The 16,772-nt window shown below is 52.7% G+C and overlaps 1 protein-coding gene across 1 annotated transcript in view; it reads left to right on the forward strand.

Moving 5' to 3' along the window:
* RUSC2 (RUN and SH3 domain containing 2) overlaps positions 1-16,772 on the forward strand; it is a gene marked incomplete at its 3' end in the record, with an annotated part of 17,102 nt that extends 330 nt beyond the window's left edge. The window contains 11 exon segments of the mRNA XM_009696483.1: positions 1-1,658; positions 4,090-4,878; positions 5,402-5,602; positions 6,839-6,982; positions 8,076-8,152; positions 10,168-10,342; positions 11,173-11,278; positions 12,356-12,402; positions 14,535-15,516; positions 16,202-16,375; positions 16,700-16,772. The exon segment at positions 1-1,658 is cut by the window's left edge and continues 29 nt beyond it. Coding sequence (XP_009694785.1) covers positions 1-1,658; positions 4,090-4,878; positions 5,402-5,602; positions 6,839-6,982; positions 8,076-8,152; positions 10,168-10,342; positions 11,173-11,278; positions 12,356-12,402; positions 14,535-15,516; positions 16,202-16,375; positions 16,700-16,772 — 4,426 coding nt within the window.

Below are 16,772 nucleotides of genomic sequence, written 5' to 3' on the forward strand. Positions count from 1 at the left end.
GGGTGAAGACCTCAGCATCTTTGGGGATGACTTGGGTCAAAAATCTTTCCACCTTCACAACTCACTTGTGGCTGGCAAACCTCCCTTTCATCTGCATGAGATGGCCTTGCCCCCTTTCCACCTCCACGACTCCAACCACATTGTGAAATCCTGGAACATGGCCAGCCGGTCCGGTGTGGTAGATGGGCAAGAGGACAAAATCAGCAGTGACGACGTCCAGAAGAGGAACAATGCGAACAGGTGCCACCAGACCTCAGAACGCATGGAGCTGGATGAATGCAGCTGCCATCGTGGCAGCTCCTCCAGCTTCTCCTTCGATGGTGGTGACCAGGAGTGGAACCAGAACACGGGTGAATCACTGAGGAATCAGGATGCTCTGCACAGCCGGACATGCAGCTGCTCCAGCTCAGAGCTCCAGCACTGTCGCTGCTACAGTTCATCAAGTCAGTCTGAAGTGATTGACCAACAGATGGGCTACATCAGTGACTCTTCCTGCAACAGCTCTGATGGGGTGCTGGTGAACTTCAGTGCTCTCTACAACAAAATGAATGGCCATTCTCGATCTAACCTGAATTCAGCCAACCTGTCCTGTGACTCTTCCTTCTGCAGCCACTCAGACACAGGAGCTTTCTACCTGGATTTGCATTCATCACCCACGGAATCCAAGATGTCTTGCGAGTCGCATCACCCAGAGAGTTCAGGGAAGGTATGCGAGTGTCAACACTCCTCCTCACCTGTCCTTGATGCTAACTGCAACTCCTACCACCTCCACTGTGAGCCTTGCACTTCGGAGAGCTCAGACCTCACTGCCTGCTTCCAGAGCCAAGCACGGCTCGTTGTGGCTACTCAGAATTATTACAAGTTAGTCACGTGTGACTTGTCTTCCCAGTCATCCCCCAGCCCGGCAGGATCTTCCATAACTAGCTGCTCGGAAGACCATACCAAAGGTAGCCCAGCCCAGCCCACTGAATACTATCTGTTCAGAAGGCCTGACCTGAAACAAGAAGAAAGCAATGTGGAGTGCAGTGAAGAGGAGGCAAAGAGAGAGTCTGCCCAGAACATGATTGAAGGTCAGGTCTATGTGAATGTGTCACCACCTAACCTCAACTCAAGCCGGCAGCGCTCCAGGAGCTATGATCAGAACCTGGACAGGAGTCCCAGCAGCAGGCTGGGTTCCTTGGAGCGCATGGTGAGCTGTCCAGTCAAGCTGAGTGAAAGTCCAGCAATACCCACCCAGAGTTCTCCCCCGAAGCGAGTGACATCTTTTGCTGAACTGGCAAAAGGCCGGAAAAAGAATGGCACCTCCCCACCACTCCGGTCCAGTGGTGATTCCTCCTTGGAGTTCTCTCCTATCCCTGAGACAAAGCGGGATTGTCCAACCTTCCTTGAAGAAAGAGCTCGCCGCAGCCAAAGTCTTCCACCCATGCCCTTCGTCCATGGCCTGAACAGGAGCTGCGAGGGCTTCTGTTTGAATCACGCCTTTGGGGACGGCCAGGCTTTGTGTTCCACCAAAGACTCAGGCTCCAGTGAGAAGGTGCCCAGTGGGCATGGGGCAGGTGAGCAAGCTTCTTTCTCCCTGCTGACGGAGGCAGATGCCAGCTTCTCAGATGGCTCTGCCAGTGACCACGGACAAAGAGATATTAGAGCCCAAGCAGACGGTAAGGAGCCAAATTAGGCAGAATGGAAAAGTAAAGAGAAAGGCTGCTCTTTGGGACATGAGGGAAGCAGCAGAGGAACCTGCATGGTGATGGGAGACCAGTGCCTATGCAGTTTGTTTCCTGGTCTACCACTCCCTGGGACAAAAACCTGCTGTGCTTATTTCAGACTCAGATCAGTGCAAGTGTCTTGCCCATGTATTTCTAAAGCCTCTTGAGGTTTTGTGCAAACCTCTCATATCGTGTCACAGAGGATATGGCATTAGCACTTAGAGGCTGTGCGGCTTGTATTGTCTCCCTTCCAGGGCGTTGTACTCCCCTAGTCCCTGAGAATCACTTGCCTTTAGCTCCTAAGAGAGAGATGTGAAGATGCTCAGCAGAGTCATGTTGCCAGCAGATGAAGGGAAGGGAATCGTTAAGGAGATTTTAGCCTTTCTTCTTTGGAGCTACATGGGGCAGAGGTGGAGAGGGAAGAGGCATAGCCAGAAGTGTCCTCTCAATGCAGGGTCAGGGAGCTCACACAATCTCTGCTGGGACTTACAGCACGAGTCCTGCAGAGATTAGAGGAGCTGCGTGTCTCTGCTGGAATGTCCTGGTCGTATCCTCCACAGTGCATTGGATTGCAGTAAAAGTTCCTATGGAGGGTGATTGTCACAGTTCCCTCTGCAGGAAAGCCTGTAATACAGGAGTTGCTTTCCACCTTGATATTGCCATCATTTGTCCTGGTGAGGAAGCTGTGCGACAGCCCCATCAGAGGTATGGCCATTTCTCCATCATGGCAGGAGACCTCTATCTCTGCCCTAGATAGTTCTTTTGCCTGCTTCACAGGTAAAAGGCTGTCTAACATGCCTCTGAGCAGACTGCTGTGGTAGCTAGTCCCTAACATGCCAAGGACCAGACTGTCTCCATTTAATGCCCTGAAGACTTCTGACAGGAGACAGAAAGAACATGTCATTCACTGCCATGGCAGGTATGGGAGAGATTTTGACCTTTGGAGCAAGAATTTTTTAGGTATTGTCCTGTTTGTTAATATATTGAGTCTTGAACGTGTGGTCAGTGTGGGATGGCAGGGACAGCAGGTCTCCACCAGGAGAAGGCAGCATGGGAGCAGCCCTCTTGGTTTGCAGAGGGAGTGGTTGGAAGGAGAAGAGCTGTCCAGGGAGGAGGGCAGACAGGAGCTCTCAGGGAAATACATCCCAGCAGTTCCTTCACCGGCTGCTGGAGTCCCTTCCTCTGCGCTGTGACAGCAAGGCAGGCATTGGTGCTGTGCAAAAATCTCCTGCCTGCAGCTGGAGATGGAGGCAGAGCTGTCTTGCTCCAGATGAGAGCAGCGTGCAAGCCTATGGGGTCTGAGAAGGGACTAGAGGGAAAGCAAGCCCTGCTAAAAGCCAGCTATAGGGAGAAAGGCCTGGCACACCCCACAGGCAGCAAGTAACACCTGAGCTGTGCTTGGGAAGGTATCAGGATTTGCTGTGGGCTGGATGAGATGGGAGAAGCAAGGGAGAAGGTGCCACACTGCACTGGGATGCGACATGGCTGGTGATCAGGGATCCTAGTCAGCCTCGTGTGTGCATCCCGTGCTGTGTGTGTTGTGCACTGAGTGCACAGTGTGTCACGCTTCAGCTGTGTCCCTCGGGATATTGTGGCCCCACCAGAACCTGGAGGCATGCACACATAGGAGATCAGCCCAGCACACTCGCTTAGGACATCCCTGTCCATCATTTGGTGAAGTAGACCTGTGCTTTCCATGGTTGGAAGCTCTTCTGTTTCTCTGGTGGTCCTGATTTGGTTTGGTCTGGTACAGGCAGGGGGGATGAGGGGAGCTGTGTGTTCAGAGGAGGGACAGTTACAGGAGAAAGAATAGAGAGGGAGAAGGGGAAGCAAGCAGCCTTTCCGACAGCGTGGAGTGCGATGTGGGATACAGAGCTGCGGTGCTATTGCGCGTAATGCTTGTGCTTGGCTGGGCGACTTCTCAGCATATGTGGAAGGGCAGAGTCCTTCAGGATAAGAAATCTTGCTGTACCACCATGTGTTGGGCCATGTCGATGTGGTAGGTACCGCCTGAGTGGAGGCAGGTTGAGAGCAGGTGCTTGGGGCCTTGACTTTTTGCTGTCCTGGGAGCAAGGAATGGGGAAGGGATGTGAAGCTGGTGACCCTACCAGGAGAGACGAGCTCCTGGTGCAGCACTCTACTTTTCCAGACAGCTGTCAACAGCTGGAAACTCTGCATTTGGGGCCACATGTCTTTACCCTCCTGGCTCATGATGTGTGTAACCAGTTCAGACTTAAACCACTCTGCATGTGTCACTGGCCTCCAGCTCATGCTCTTCTTCGCTCAGCTGAGAGCACATTCCCTTTTGTCTGTGATCTGCCAGGCTGACGATGATTGTCCCTCTGCCCGACCTCACACTTTGTCCCCCTTTCTCTCCCCAAAGGTGGTGGCACAGACAGCAAGCCTGTGGTACGCTACAGCAAGGACCAGCGTCCCACGACTCTGCCCATCCAGCCCTTTGTTTTCCAGCACCATTTCAGCAAGCCACCCAAGGCCCGTGCCCTGCACAGCCATTTTGCCTCCAGCCTCTCCCAACTCTACAGCTTGTCCAGCAACCGACCTGCCAGCCAGCAGATCTCCTCCAATTCCCAGTCCTCAGCCTCGGCCACGTTGGCGGAGCAGGCAGCGATGGCGGGGAGCCAAGCCCACAGCACACTCCTGACCCAACGCTCAGTGGATGGAGCTGCCTCCCGCAATGATGGCTGCATTAAGAAGCCTGTCCCTGAGACAACCCGGCCATCCCCCCTGGGGAGTTACTCTCCTGTGCGATGCAACGTGCCTTTCTTTCAAAGCGTGGACTCCTCTTCCTCTCCAACCACGGAGAGAGCTGGAGAGAGCCAGCCCCCCAGGAGCAGGTCCTGCCCCATCTCTGCCAGCCTGCTTCCCACGAGGTCTACTCCTGCTGTCAGTGACATGCAGCCTTCCCAAGCCACCAAACCTGATGCCCTGAGGCAAAAGGAGAACCCCAAACCGGTTCCCAAGAAGGAGGCACCGCTGGAACCCAGCCCACAGCTCTCCGAGTATCGACTCCGCAGTGGGTCCCTCCCACCCCTCTCAGTTGGTGGTATGCCCGTGAGCAGAGCTGGAGGCCACACAGATCCCCACTGGAGAAGTGGCAGTGAGACCAGCAGCTCTGGTCCCTTGAGTACAATGGGAATAAGGCCCCTCAATGGTAGGTACCCATCTGCCAGGATGTGCTAGTCTGGAACATCTCCAGCTCCCTATGGCTGCTCCCTATAGTACCACCCTCTCTTACAGCCACAGCCCGGAGCAAAATTGCATCTGAGTGCTGCAATGCCCAACAGCCCCTACCATCACTTTACCTGCAACAGAAAGTCCTACGCTAAGAGCATGTCCTTCCAGTCCCAACTCCTACCCTGTGTCTCTGGAGAGGGCAGCATGGGCTTCTGAACTTACAGCACCCCATGCCAGGTGCTTGCACCCCAAACCTGCTCCCTCTGTGCCTGCAACCACAAGGTCACCCAGACTCCTGCCCTGCTCTGCCAGGCTGAGGCCTCTGCCTGTCTTCATGTGTGTGTGCTAACGTCTTGAAATGCTGCTGGACTTCTAACTAATGTGCTGCCTTTCTTTCTCTGTCCTTCCTCTTTCTCACCTTCTCTCTTCCCATTTCCCCTCCCCGTCCCCCCCACTGTTCACATCCTCCCATCTGGTGCTCACTGCCTGCGGCATCCTAGCGAACCACCTCTCTCCCCAAGCGCTGAAGTGGCGGGAGTACAGGCGGAGGAACCCCCTGGGTCTGGAACCTGTTTCGGGGCTGCCCAGCTTAGCAGGCAGCCTAGACAGGAAGCAGCAAGAGCCTCGGCTGAACCGGGGGAACCCCATCTTTGAGCTCCCTGGCACTCTCAACACCAGCCATTTCCACTGCAAGCTGAACGGTGCGCACCACCTTTCTGCGGGGGGTTCTTGGGAGGCGACCTTGGGACTCAGGTTCAGCCTGGTTTCATCACTGCTCTGCCTACTCTGAGCGGGAGGGATGATGCTTCTGCTCACAGGGGGCTGAGGGGTACAAGAGGAAGGTGAAAATTGCCTCACGGGTGGGTACAGTCTCTGTGGAGCCTCCCTTCTTCTCCACAAGCTGAGAGCAGTCAGATCCGGCTCTGGGTTGGATTGATGGGGAAAGTGAATGGCCCAAGAGCCTGCTCAGACCTCAGCAAGTGCTTGTGGACTGTGTCCAGCTTGTAGTTCATGTCTCGCACAGGAGTTGTGGCCCTTGGAGATCTCATATCTGTGCCCTACGGTGTCTGCCCATCTGCCCCAACCCTGCCAGCTTGCTCCGTGCTGGGTTGTAGTTTTCATGGGGCAGCTGGCAACACTGTAGGGCTATGTGGGGCTCTGTCTTCTCCATGCTTTGCCCTTAAGGTCTTCCCTCTCCTCCAAAACCTGTGCAGGAAGGGCTGAGAGGGGCAGACTGCTTTTGGCTGAACCTTTGAGAGTCCTCTGGGATCTGTGGGAGGGATAACGTTCTTCAGGCCAGCTACAAGTCATGGAGGGAAGTGCCCAAAGCTCTACACCTCACTCTGCCAACCCAAACAGTTTCTCCATCCCTTCTTCACGAGAAGATGCTTAGCACAGAGCTGGGGAATCAACCAGATGGAAATCAAGCACATAAAAGAGCTCCTGCAGAAGTCACCCCCCTGAAAACAGAGGCCATCCCAGGGTACAGGTGGAAGACATTGTAGTTTGTTGCCTGGGCATGCCTGTGTGTGACAAGTAGGAATTCTCTATGTTTGACTCTCCCTTGCTGAGGCTGTCCATGCAGCAGCCCTGAGAGTCTGGTGCAGCAAGGTTTCCCTTAGCACCAGCCCATGAGAGTGAACCTCCCACAGCATCTTCTGCTGCCTCCTCGTCAAGCTGGAGCTAGATGTTGGGTGGTCTGTGGGGTCGAACTGTACAGGCTTACGTTGCAGACCATTGCTGGGAGAGTAACAAGCCTGTAGCCTTGCTCTCCCAGCCTTGGACAGGCTGGGGTGAAGTCTGCTGCTGGTTGCTTCTGGGAAAAGCTGCAGGTGGGACTGGTGCAGGTTCCTTCTGGGAAAAGCAAACAATGTGGGAGAAGCTTTGGTATAAGGGCTTGGGGCTGATCCTTCTCCCCCCCTGTCTTGGCCCTGCAGGACAATCTATGAGGCAACTCCAGCTTACCTACACTGACTTCTTCCCTGACTACTTCTCACTAGCAGAGAAACCCCCCGCTGAGTTCTGCCTCTCCCCAGATGGCAACACAGAGTCCATCTCCATCGACCTGCTGCAGAAGAAGGGTGAGTCTGTGCATCTCTCGTCCACTACAGTGTGGTGTAGCACAGCATAAAGCAAACAGTGCTTCTCTCTATCTCCTCTCATCTCTGTAGACATAATGGTTTCTTTCATTGCCCTTCTCTACTGTAGCATCATAACTACATGTCCCCCTGGACTGATGGCTCTTTCCATGACAGGTTCTTGTATCCTTCACACCATATAATGTGCCACAGCCTATGCTTGAGCTGCTTGTCTCAGGAAGTATGATTAGAAGGGATCTGAAGTCCACAAGAAGGGGCAGAGAGAGCAGGCAGGCACAGGAGTATGACCCTAAGGCAGGGCATGTTGCTACCCCTGTCTCAGTATACAAAGGTAGACCTGTGTGTCTGTGTGATGTTGCAGATGTGCTAGCCTGAGATTCTGTAATTTAGGTAAAAGGTCTGATGGGTCCTACATGGTAAATTGTTTATATAAAAGGGTGGGAGAAAGGATTCCAAAGCAGGACAAGATATGGCTGTGATGAAACCCATGCTCAGGCTTGGGGACTGGTTGTTGACAGCTGGCTCAGTATCATTTCACAGGCAAGCATTGTGCAGAAAGATTCCCATGCCTTTGCCAGCTATGCATTGGTGATTACCAGATGGCAACTTTCCCCTCTAGTCCACTTCTGTTCTTGCTTCATACTGATGCCGATGTCAGATTACCCACCACTGGCTTGTTACTGAAAGTCATTACATAGCCAAATACATGGCTTCTGCCCTGTCAGCCTGTTGGATCAAAGTAGCAAAAGATTCATTGCCTCACACCCCATCTCTGCTCCCTCAAGGGATGGTGTGTGGAGGTGATGGTCCATGTCTCTTGGGAATATTGACAGGGTATCTTATGCCTCAGCCACTTCTAAAGGTTGTCCTGCTGTCAGGTCGATAGGTGAGTGTTGGAATCAGCAGGGACAGATTTGGTGAGGAGTTAGGAGGGGCTCTACTTATTTTTGGCAGAGAGGGCACATGCACTAACATGGGCTTGAAATGCCCCTGCATGAGTTCTTCATGAAGTGTTTGGTCAGGGTCTGTCCTAGAAGCACCTCAGGCAGCTCTCTGACTTGTTCTTTCCCTCTAGGTCTGGTGAAGGCTATCAACATTGCTGTTGACCTGATCGTGGCTCACTTTGGAACTAGCAGGGATCCAGGGGTGAAGGTATGTCTTGCTTCCAGTATCATGAGTGACACGGAGAGGATGGAGAAAGATTACCTCTTCATTCTCTTCCAGTGAAAAACTACAGGGTATCCAACAAAGGTAGTAATACCAAGAACAAACAAAGGTGATGGTATGTCATGTGGCAGATAGTAAATCTGTGATAATTCTTGCTGCATAATGCTGGGAGTGCTACAAGAGTATGTGGATTTAAGGGAAGATCAGAAAAATGCAAGGAAGGGGAATTCATTGAGGTTTACTAAACACATAGGAATAATGGCCAGCTTAAGTAGTCTCTGAGTTGAAAGTAGTTGTAGGCTGTAAGACTATTAAGGGCAAGTATTATATAAGTTTGCTCTGGTTTTACTCTTTCTTACATACTTACTCATGGCTCTTTATAAGAAAGAATACCAGGCCAGCTGGACTTCTGGTCCGATGCAATACATCAGCTCTTTTTTCTCTTACAGTACAGTTGTGTCTCCGTCCTCCACACGTTCCATGATTCTGTTCTGGCACTGGTGCCAGGACACAGTGCAGTGTCCACAGTTCCTTGATGTGTCACAGGGCTCCATAATGATAAAAAAGTGCATCAGTCATTGCCTGTCTGGAGCAGGTGGGCATCCCCTATGCCTTACCATGAACCCACTAGCTTCAGAGTATGCCTGGGTTGCCCATGGGCCTGGCTGTCTTTGGCCTGTGTACCCCTCATCTCCCGTTTCTGGAATAACACAGAGCAAATTCGCTTGTGTTTGTACCAGGCAATGTTTGCAGTCCTGTGACACCAGCACGTTTGTGGTGCCTCCTCTCAATACTGAATGCTCTGCTTCAGACAGGGGACTCTGAGGCAGCAATGTGACAGTATTGGAGCATGACAGGTGCCCTGGGGTGCCATCCCCAAGGAGAAGCCTGAATGGGACAGATTCCAAGTCCATTCAATCTTATCTCAGAGCCCAGGGTAATTTTCCCCTAATTATAATTGTTGATGCTGCAAAGATTGCGGTGCAGCATAACCGGAGCTGTTGGGATTCCCACAGCTTTTTAAGGTTTCATTGTGAATTTCCTATTCTTGCAGTGTTGGTTTGGGGAATAATTGCAACGTTCCTCCATTATGTTACTTACTAGACAACGCTGTGGTTTTGACCTGGACTTGGGTTACGCGTCAGTGTGCCATGCCAAGGGCTGAGCATTCACCTGTCAAAAGGCAGCACCCATCCCTGATGCTCCCACGCTCAGTGGATCTGATGGGATTATTCTTGACCCAGAAGTTCAGTCTCAGTTCAGGACCTTTGTGGACCCGTGCCAACTGGCCAGTATAATTCCATCTCAGCTGGTAAAATCTGTGCCCTGAAGACAACTGCCAGGGACCACCAACATGATGTGCAAGGCCTGGGGCTGACCCCTTTGGACAGACCTCTTGGCAGCTCCAAGACTGCATGCAGCAGGATATGTCCCTGCTTTGCTGATGCTGGGCCCTTACGTGCTTCCTAACCTCAGCCTGAGCTCTGTCCATCCATTTTGCCCTCACCCTGTTTATTTATAGTAATCCCTAGGAATTACAGCTTGGCATGTCACTGAGTTAAGTGTTCCTTAACCCCTCAGTACTGATAGTTCCTATGTGCCTTGCTGCTTCCTGCTTCAAAAATAGCAACAAGAAAATCTACAGCAGGAGAAAAATCACCTACTCTTTCCTTCCTTCAGCAAGACAGCTTTGTTATACCTGCGGGCAGAACCAGGCATCCCTTCTAATTGGGATATCCTCTTCCCAAGCTGGGACATTCTCTTCCCAAGCCGTTGTGTGTCCCAGCCTGGGGCAGACCTTGCAGGGAGCAATCTAGAACCGGTGTGTGAGGCTGCAGTGGTGAAGGGGAACAGCCTGCCAGTTCAAGGAGCTGCTGAGCATCATCGTAGCCTGGATATTGCCAGCTGGATGTCTGTAGTAGGCAAGTGGGGCTGGCTGTTTGCATGCATACCTTGTAGAGCAGTTACCAATGCTCTCCCTGTTGCCTGTTGTCCCTTAGGCCAAACTTGGGAACAGCTCCGTGAGCCCCAACGTGGGACATCTTATCCTGAAATACCTGTGCCCTGCTGTCCGGGACATTCTGAGTGATGGGCTCAAGGCTTACGTCCTGGACATGATCATTGGCCAGAGGAGGAACATCCCTTGGAGCGTGGTGGAAGCATCCACTCAGCTAGGTATGGAGGGTGTGCAGCGATGCCCATTGCTCTGTGGCACTCCTGTGTTGTGTCTGGGAGGTGGTGGGGAAGGTTCACTGTAAGGGTGGGAATGCAGACTAATACTGCTCTCCCTGCACGGAGCAGGGTGCACCTTGACCTTCTCTTGCAAGATGGGAGAGCCACTGCTCTATTCTGCCCAAATATTTATTGTCATTTCCCCTGCACAACTACTGCAGGAGGCAGAGTCATGCTGTAGCCTGGTCTGTAAGAAAATTTGCACTCATGGCTCACGTGGCTCAAGCATGGCCACAACACCTGCACCCTCTGCTAATACCAGTCTGCACCCTGGATTGTGGCAGTGGCTACCATCCAGGATAACTCCTTTCTGAGGTTACAGATGGCAGGGCCACACTGATTTCTGCATCATAAGGAGCTTACATCCAGGGCGGGGAAGCCTCCTAGCCTGTTTATGGCAAATCTCCAGCTCTGGGGTTATCTCTGTGATTGCCAACATCCCAAATTATAACCACCCACCACAATACTCTGTTTAGCTGCTGATTTTGAGCCAAGGGCTGGGATTGTCCCTGAAGTGTGGGAAGCAGGTCCTTGCAGTATTAAAACTCTCCCAAAGTTTTGGACTGGCAGTCTGGGACAGACCACAACCTATCTCCCTTGTGGAGTCTAACTGTTGGGATGGAGTGAACTCATCTTGGTGTTTCGTGGAGAGGAATGTGCATAGAGGCACAGGCCCCCAGCCAACATCTGTCTTTGCCTTGATGCTCCTTCCCATGGTGCCATTTTGGCTTTGTTGACCACAACTAATCTCAGCATTCTGCTTCTCTCCATAGGCCCCTCTACCAAGTTGCTGCACAGCCTCTATAGCAAGATCAGCCAGTACACGGAGCTCACCAGCCACACCATGAGGTTCAACGCATTCATCTTTGGCCTCCTCAAGTAAGCAGGCTCCCTGGGCTGGCTGCATGTCACTGTCCAGGGCTGGCAGCAGATGCTGGTCCTTGACTACAGGCAGGCACAGTTGCCAATGAAAAGGCTTAAGAAACCTGGGAAGCTGCTCCCCAGCTGTAGGTGAGGGAAGGAAGAAGCTGTGAGACTCGGGGAACTCCAGAAGGATCAAAACCTACCCTACTGGGACAGGACTGAGAGGGAGTGGCTGTAGCCCACTGAAGAACATCTTCAGCTTGTTTTAGCCCCAAAACATTAGATGGGAAGAGTCTGTCTGTCAGGATTTGTACAAGGTTAGACATAACATATCCATAAATTACTCTTGGAAATCCCTGCTTCAATCACTGCTTCCTGGAGCTGCAGTGAGTCCTAGGGCATGAGGCTCTGAAGGAGAAGTTTCCCTGGTCCAGGACTCAAGGCTGACTGTTCAAGGTTGAATAAGGAGTGTGTGCACTACTCTCAGTGTTAAACAGAAGATGTCTTTTTGCCACTGAAGGGATGAGTGCTGCTAGGATAGAATTTCCCTGCTCCTCTCCAGTGGTCAGCAAGAGCTCTGGCGTTGCCAACAGAGCCTTCAAGATCTCCAAATGTTGGAGAACCCCTACAAGCAGGAGCAACCTCTGCCCTGCTCTGCCCACCCAGAGTGGTCCGGCTCTGCCCTGCTCGTACAGGTTACCAGCACATTTTGGGCCAAACTTGCAGCAATGGTCTTACATTTGTAGACGGTTTGCTTCTTCCATGTGAGGCCTTCTCAGCAAAGCTGAGCTCTGCCAAGGACATAGGAGCTAAATGGTGAGGAAACTTGCTGGAAACATGGTTGTTCAGGGTTACGGTTGCACAATGCCTCATGTAAAGGAAACTGGATGACAGGCTGGGTGGTTGTGGTCAGTACATGCTGATGGGAGAGAGCCACTATCCTTTCACTAGATCCTGAGGTTCATGGGTTCATGCTGTGTAAATGCCCTTTTTCAGCCACACTTCTTTTTGTAGAACAGCAAGAATGAAAGGGGTGAATCGATTTTCACTCTTTTTTTTTTTCCTTTCCCTGCTTGTTTTCCCTTCTTGCAGTATCCGATCCTTGGAGTTCTGGTTCAACCATCTCTACAACCATGAAGGTAAGAGCCTGAGGGCTGTGGGCTGCAGTGGGGGCCAAATTCTGCACCATGCAGAGCACGGGAGGGACATGCATTTCTCTTGTTGGTCTCTCAGCCTAGGCCGCTCCCCTCAGCTCGGAGCTGAAGGACTGGGCTATGCAGAGTCCCAGTGTACCAGGAGAGTCCCAGGTGGCAGTTCAAGCACCATGCAGCTCCCTCCACCTGAGCCTGGCCAACCATGTCCTTCCCAGCTGCAGCTAGTACCCAAGGCCATCGCCTCCAATGCAGATCCCTCAGTCTACCCGCAGGACATCAGATCTAACCCTCCCCAAATTTCTGTGTTCCCTGCCCAGTGCCTGAGAGCTTTGTATGGCTGGAGATGTGCAGACTTAGCTGAAACCCTTCAAGCATGAAAAATGGAAAGAAATGGAAAGGAAAACCTCCTGACAAACAGAATGCAGCTTTTACTGGATGGATCTGTTTTTTCAACCAGAAGTGTTTCTAGACCGTGCAGATAACCCAGCAGCACCACCAAGCTGCCTGATGCCTAAAAGCAGCATGACTGAGTGCCAAGTGCGCAGTCAGACAGACACCCTCAACCTGCTGGATCCCCTGAGAGTGCTGCGGGCTCAGCCTTTGCCTAGCCCAGGGCCCCATGCACTGCTAGAAGTCCAGCCCAGTATCTGCTGTCAGGTTTGGGGGCTGACGGCAGACGTTTCCCAGGTCTGTGTGTGCAGTCAGCACCTCTCTCTGGAGCAGACAGGAGAGTAGACTTGCCTTTGTACTGAGCAGTGTGGCAAAAGAAAGCATCCTGGTTTTCTGGAGCAGAAGACGACCATCTGTTTCAAGCCATCATTAAGAGGTGGAAGTGTGAGCAAAAGCTAGGGCTATCAGGATGATGAAGGCTAGGCACAGGGGTGTCATGGTTTAATCCCAGCTAGCAACCAAGCACCATGCAGCCACTCGCTCACTCCTTCCCCCTCCCAGTGGGACGGGGGGAGAATCAAAAAAAAGGTAAAACTTGTGCGTTGAGATAAGAACAGTTTTATAACTAAAGTAAGCTAAAAAATAATACTACTAATAATAAAATTCAATAATAATATAACAATAATAGTAATGAAAAGGGATATAACAAAATAATAAAACCCAAGAAAAGACAAGTCATGCACAATACGATTGCTCACCACTCGCTGACCGGTGCCCAGCCCGTCCACGAGCAGTGATCGTCCCCTCCCCACCAACTCCCCCAGTTTCTATACTGGCCATGACGCTCGATGGTATGGAATATCCCTTTGGCTGGTTGGGGTCAGCTCTCCTGGCTGTGCTCCCTCCCAGCTTCTTGTGCACCTCCTCGCTGGCAGAGCACAGGGAAACTGAAAAGTCCTTAATTTAGGATAAGTGCTACTTAGCAACAACTTAGCATCAGTGTATTATCAATGTTATTCTCACACTAAATCCAAAACACACTGTACCAGCTACTGAGCAGAAAATTAAGTCTATCCCAGCTGAAACTAGGACAAGGTGTTGGAGATAAGGTGCAAGTCCTGCCTGTGGTGTAAGTTTGTTATCTGACTGGGGCCAAATGGCCACAAGTCCTGTTCCCAGCTCTCTCTGTGGGACTGACCTGACAACAAAGTTGGCTTGAGGGGGCACTGTGGATGTGGTGAAATGAAGTGAAGGATGAATCCTGCAGGTAGAAATGGTCGTCCATTTTCTGTTAGGATCCACAGTTCAGCCCAACCAGGTCCCTGGAAACACGGTAGTCAGCTGTCCCTGACAGCTTTCTCTGCAGGGGACTGGTACTGGCCAGATCTGCAGCTCCTTGTTCATCTCCAGGAGGTGCGGAAGAGAATTTTAATGTGTGTCAACCCTTTAATGATCTTTACTACTCCCATGGTATTTTGTGGCAGAGGTCATCCTGGTGGATAGTCTGCCAGGCAGATCCTGGCTACAGGAAGCAGGATCTGGGCCAGTTTACCAAGAGTCCACAGAGCATCTGGTCGTCCCTGACCCAGTGCTGAGCCTCACACCGCAGCAACAGCTGTGACCAAAAACTAGTGTCCAGCTCCTTTCCCCATAGCTTCAGCAGCTTCTTGGTGGCTTGGTAAAGGTGGCAAGGGCCTCTCCTCTAATCAATGTCTCTTGCCCTACAGATATAATCCTGGCACACTACCAGCCAGTGGGCTTCTTGTGCCTGTCTCACAGCGTATGCCAGCCTCTTTTTGAGGAGCTCCTGCTCCTGCTCCAACCTCTCTCCCTGCTGCCCTTCAACCTAGACCTCCTTTTCGAGCACCATCTGATGCAGATGGGCAAAGAGCAGCAGCAGCAAAAGGAGCTGCTGCGTGTGAAGCAGGACCTGCTGCTTTCCGCACACTCCACCCTGCAGCTGATGCGAACGCGGGGCAGCAGTGAGGATCCTGACGGCTGCAGCACTGCCCCTGAAGCGTGCAAAATGGGTTCCAGAGATGGTGACATCTCACCAGACCACAGCCCCCAGCAAACTGCAAGTGAGAGGGTCAAGGGGGTGGGAGCATCCTGCGGAGATGGTGACAGGGAGGAAGAACAGAGGAAGATGCGAGAGAGCACCTGGGAGGGGAAGAAGGACAAGCAGGCCGGTTGGTGGTACCAGCTGATGCAGAGCTCTCAGATTTACATCGAGGGCTCAGCTGAAGGCTCGAAGTTCATCCGCTATGAGAAAAAGAAGAAGGGTTTAACTACTGTGCCCAGGTCAGTGGAGACCCACAAGGCACCACCCCCACGCGAAGGGGTGGTGGAGGGTGCAGAGGCTTGTCCCATCGCTGAGGGCACCTTGGAGGAAAGACCCAAGGCTGCCAGCAAGCCAAGTCCTGAAGCTGTGGAAGAGCCCTTGGAAAAGCCCCAGAAGGTACCGGTCAGTGAAGAGGTGAAGGAATGGAGCTGGCCCTTCTGGATGGGCAGCCCCCCAGACTCGGTGCTTACAGAGCTGAAGCGCAGCAAGGAGAAGGAGACAGGGACTCAGCAAAGAGTGGGAGCAGCAGCGGCAGCAGCCCCCCAAGAGGGAAGCAGCACCAGTGCATCAGAGAGCAGCCAGCCCATCAAGTGGGGACACTTGTTTGGGTCCAGGAAGGTGCAAAAAGAGCCCAAGCAGCCTAACAGGTAGGGACAGGGATGGTTTGGGGCTGAAGAGGACTGGTTAATCTGGGATTGCAGTAGTGCAGGTGGAAGTCAGGCCAACAGCTGACCGCTGGGCTATGCCATGGTGGTATACCAGAGGCACTGTGTGAACAGAGAGGTCTGTCACCCCTGCTCAGCGCTCAGCCAGCCTTAATTCCTACCACACCACTGTTCCCATCTTTGGCTCCTACCCTTGTTCAATCCACCTCACTGACTTTCCTCTCCTGCCTGAGCTGTACCACTGCCTTGTCTCCTAAGCTTCCTCTCTCTGGGAAGGGGTCCTGCTGCACCATCCCCACCACCTCATGCCTCCCAAAAGTGTGTAGTAAGTGAGAACAGAACATAGAGCCATCCCTGTTGCACACAATGGGTGAGGAGAAGGCATAAAGTTGCCCCACATAGGTGAGACCTCCCTGCATTTCCTCTCCATCTACACCCTTCTTGCTTCCATGGCCGCTGGAAATGTCCTTCCCAGTCTAGGCTGTGTCTGGAGGATGCTGAGCCCTTCCCACCACGAGACAGTCTGGGGACCACAGTGCCTTTAGAGGCACTTTCTTCTTACCTTTAGAGCACAGAGCCAGACCTTTAAGGCATGACTTTGCCATGAGAGCGGCTGCTCCTTGCCCCCAAATACCCTTCCTGCCACTGCCTGCTTCTCTCCTTGCAGGTTGCCCTCCGGCTGGCTGATGTTGGACAAGTCCGTGTTTCAGCTGGTGGCCCAGACGGTCGGGGCAAGCATGTGGCGAGAAGCAGCCCCTGAGCCAGAGCCTTCCCGGCCAGAGCCACCTGAAGTGCCCCCCACAGCGCGGCCGGCCCGGGGGCTGTCTCCCCATCCTCCCTGGTGAGTGGCAGCACGTGGCCATCCTACAGGTGCTGGGACGTGGTGGGTTGGGGTTGGCATGGCTCTGCCTCTTGCAGTTGGCCTGACCCCCTTTGTACTCATGGACTAGGGGATGGTTTGGGGCAGTGGTGGAGCTTGTCCATCCATCCACTGCAACTCTGCAATCTGCAGGTGAGGGAGAGTGGGGGGGCAGCTGGCAGCCTGGCTGGGGAAGGCGGTAGCGGGTGTTTTCCTCGCTCCTCTGTGCCTGTGGTGGTCTCTGGGCTTCAGCAGGTTGAGTGTCCTGTGGTGAGCTAACCCTTCCTCCCCTCCCTCTGCCTGCAGTGAGGTGAAAGCTCTTTGCCATCACATTGCCACTGAGGCGGGACAGCTCAGCTTCAACAAAGGGGATATCCTG

The sequence above is a fragment of the Cariama cristata genome, unplaced genomic scaffold, assembly GCF_000690535.1.
Source record: "Cariama cristata isolate BGI_N322 unplaced genomic scaffold, ASM69053v1 scaffold13113, whole genome shotgun sequence".
In the NCBI taxonomy this organism is placed as follows: Eukaryota; Metazoa; Chordata; class Aves; order Cariamiformes; family Cariamidae; genus Cariama; species Cariama cristata.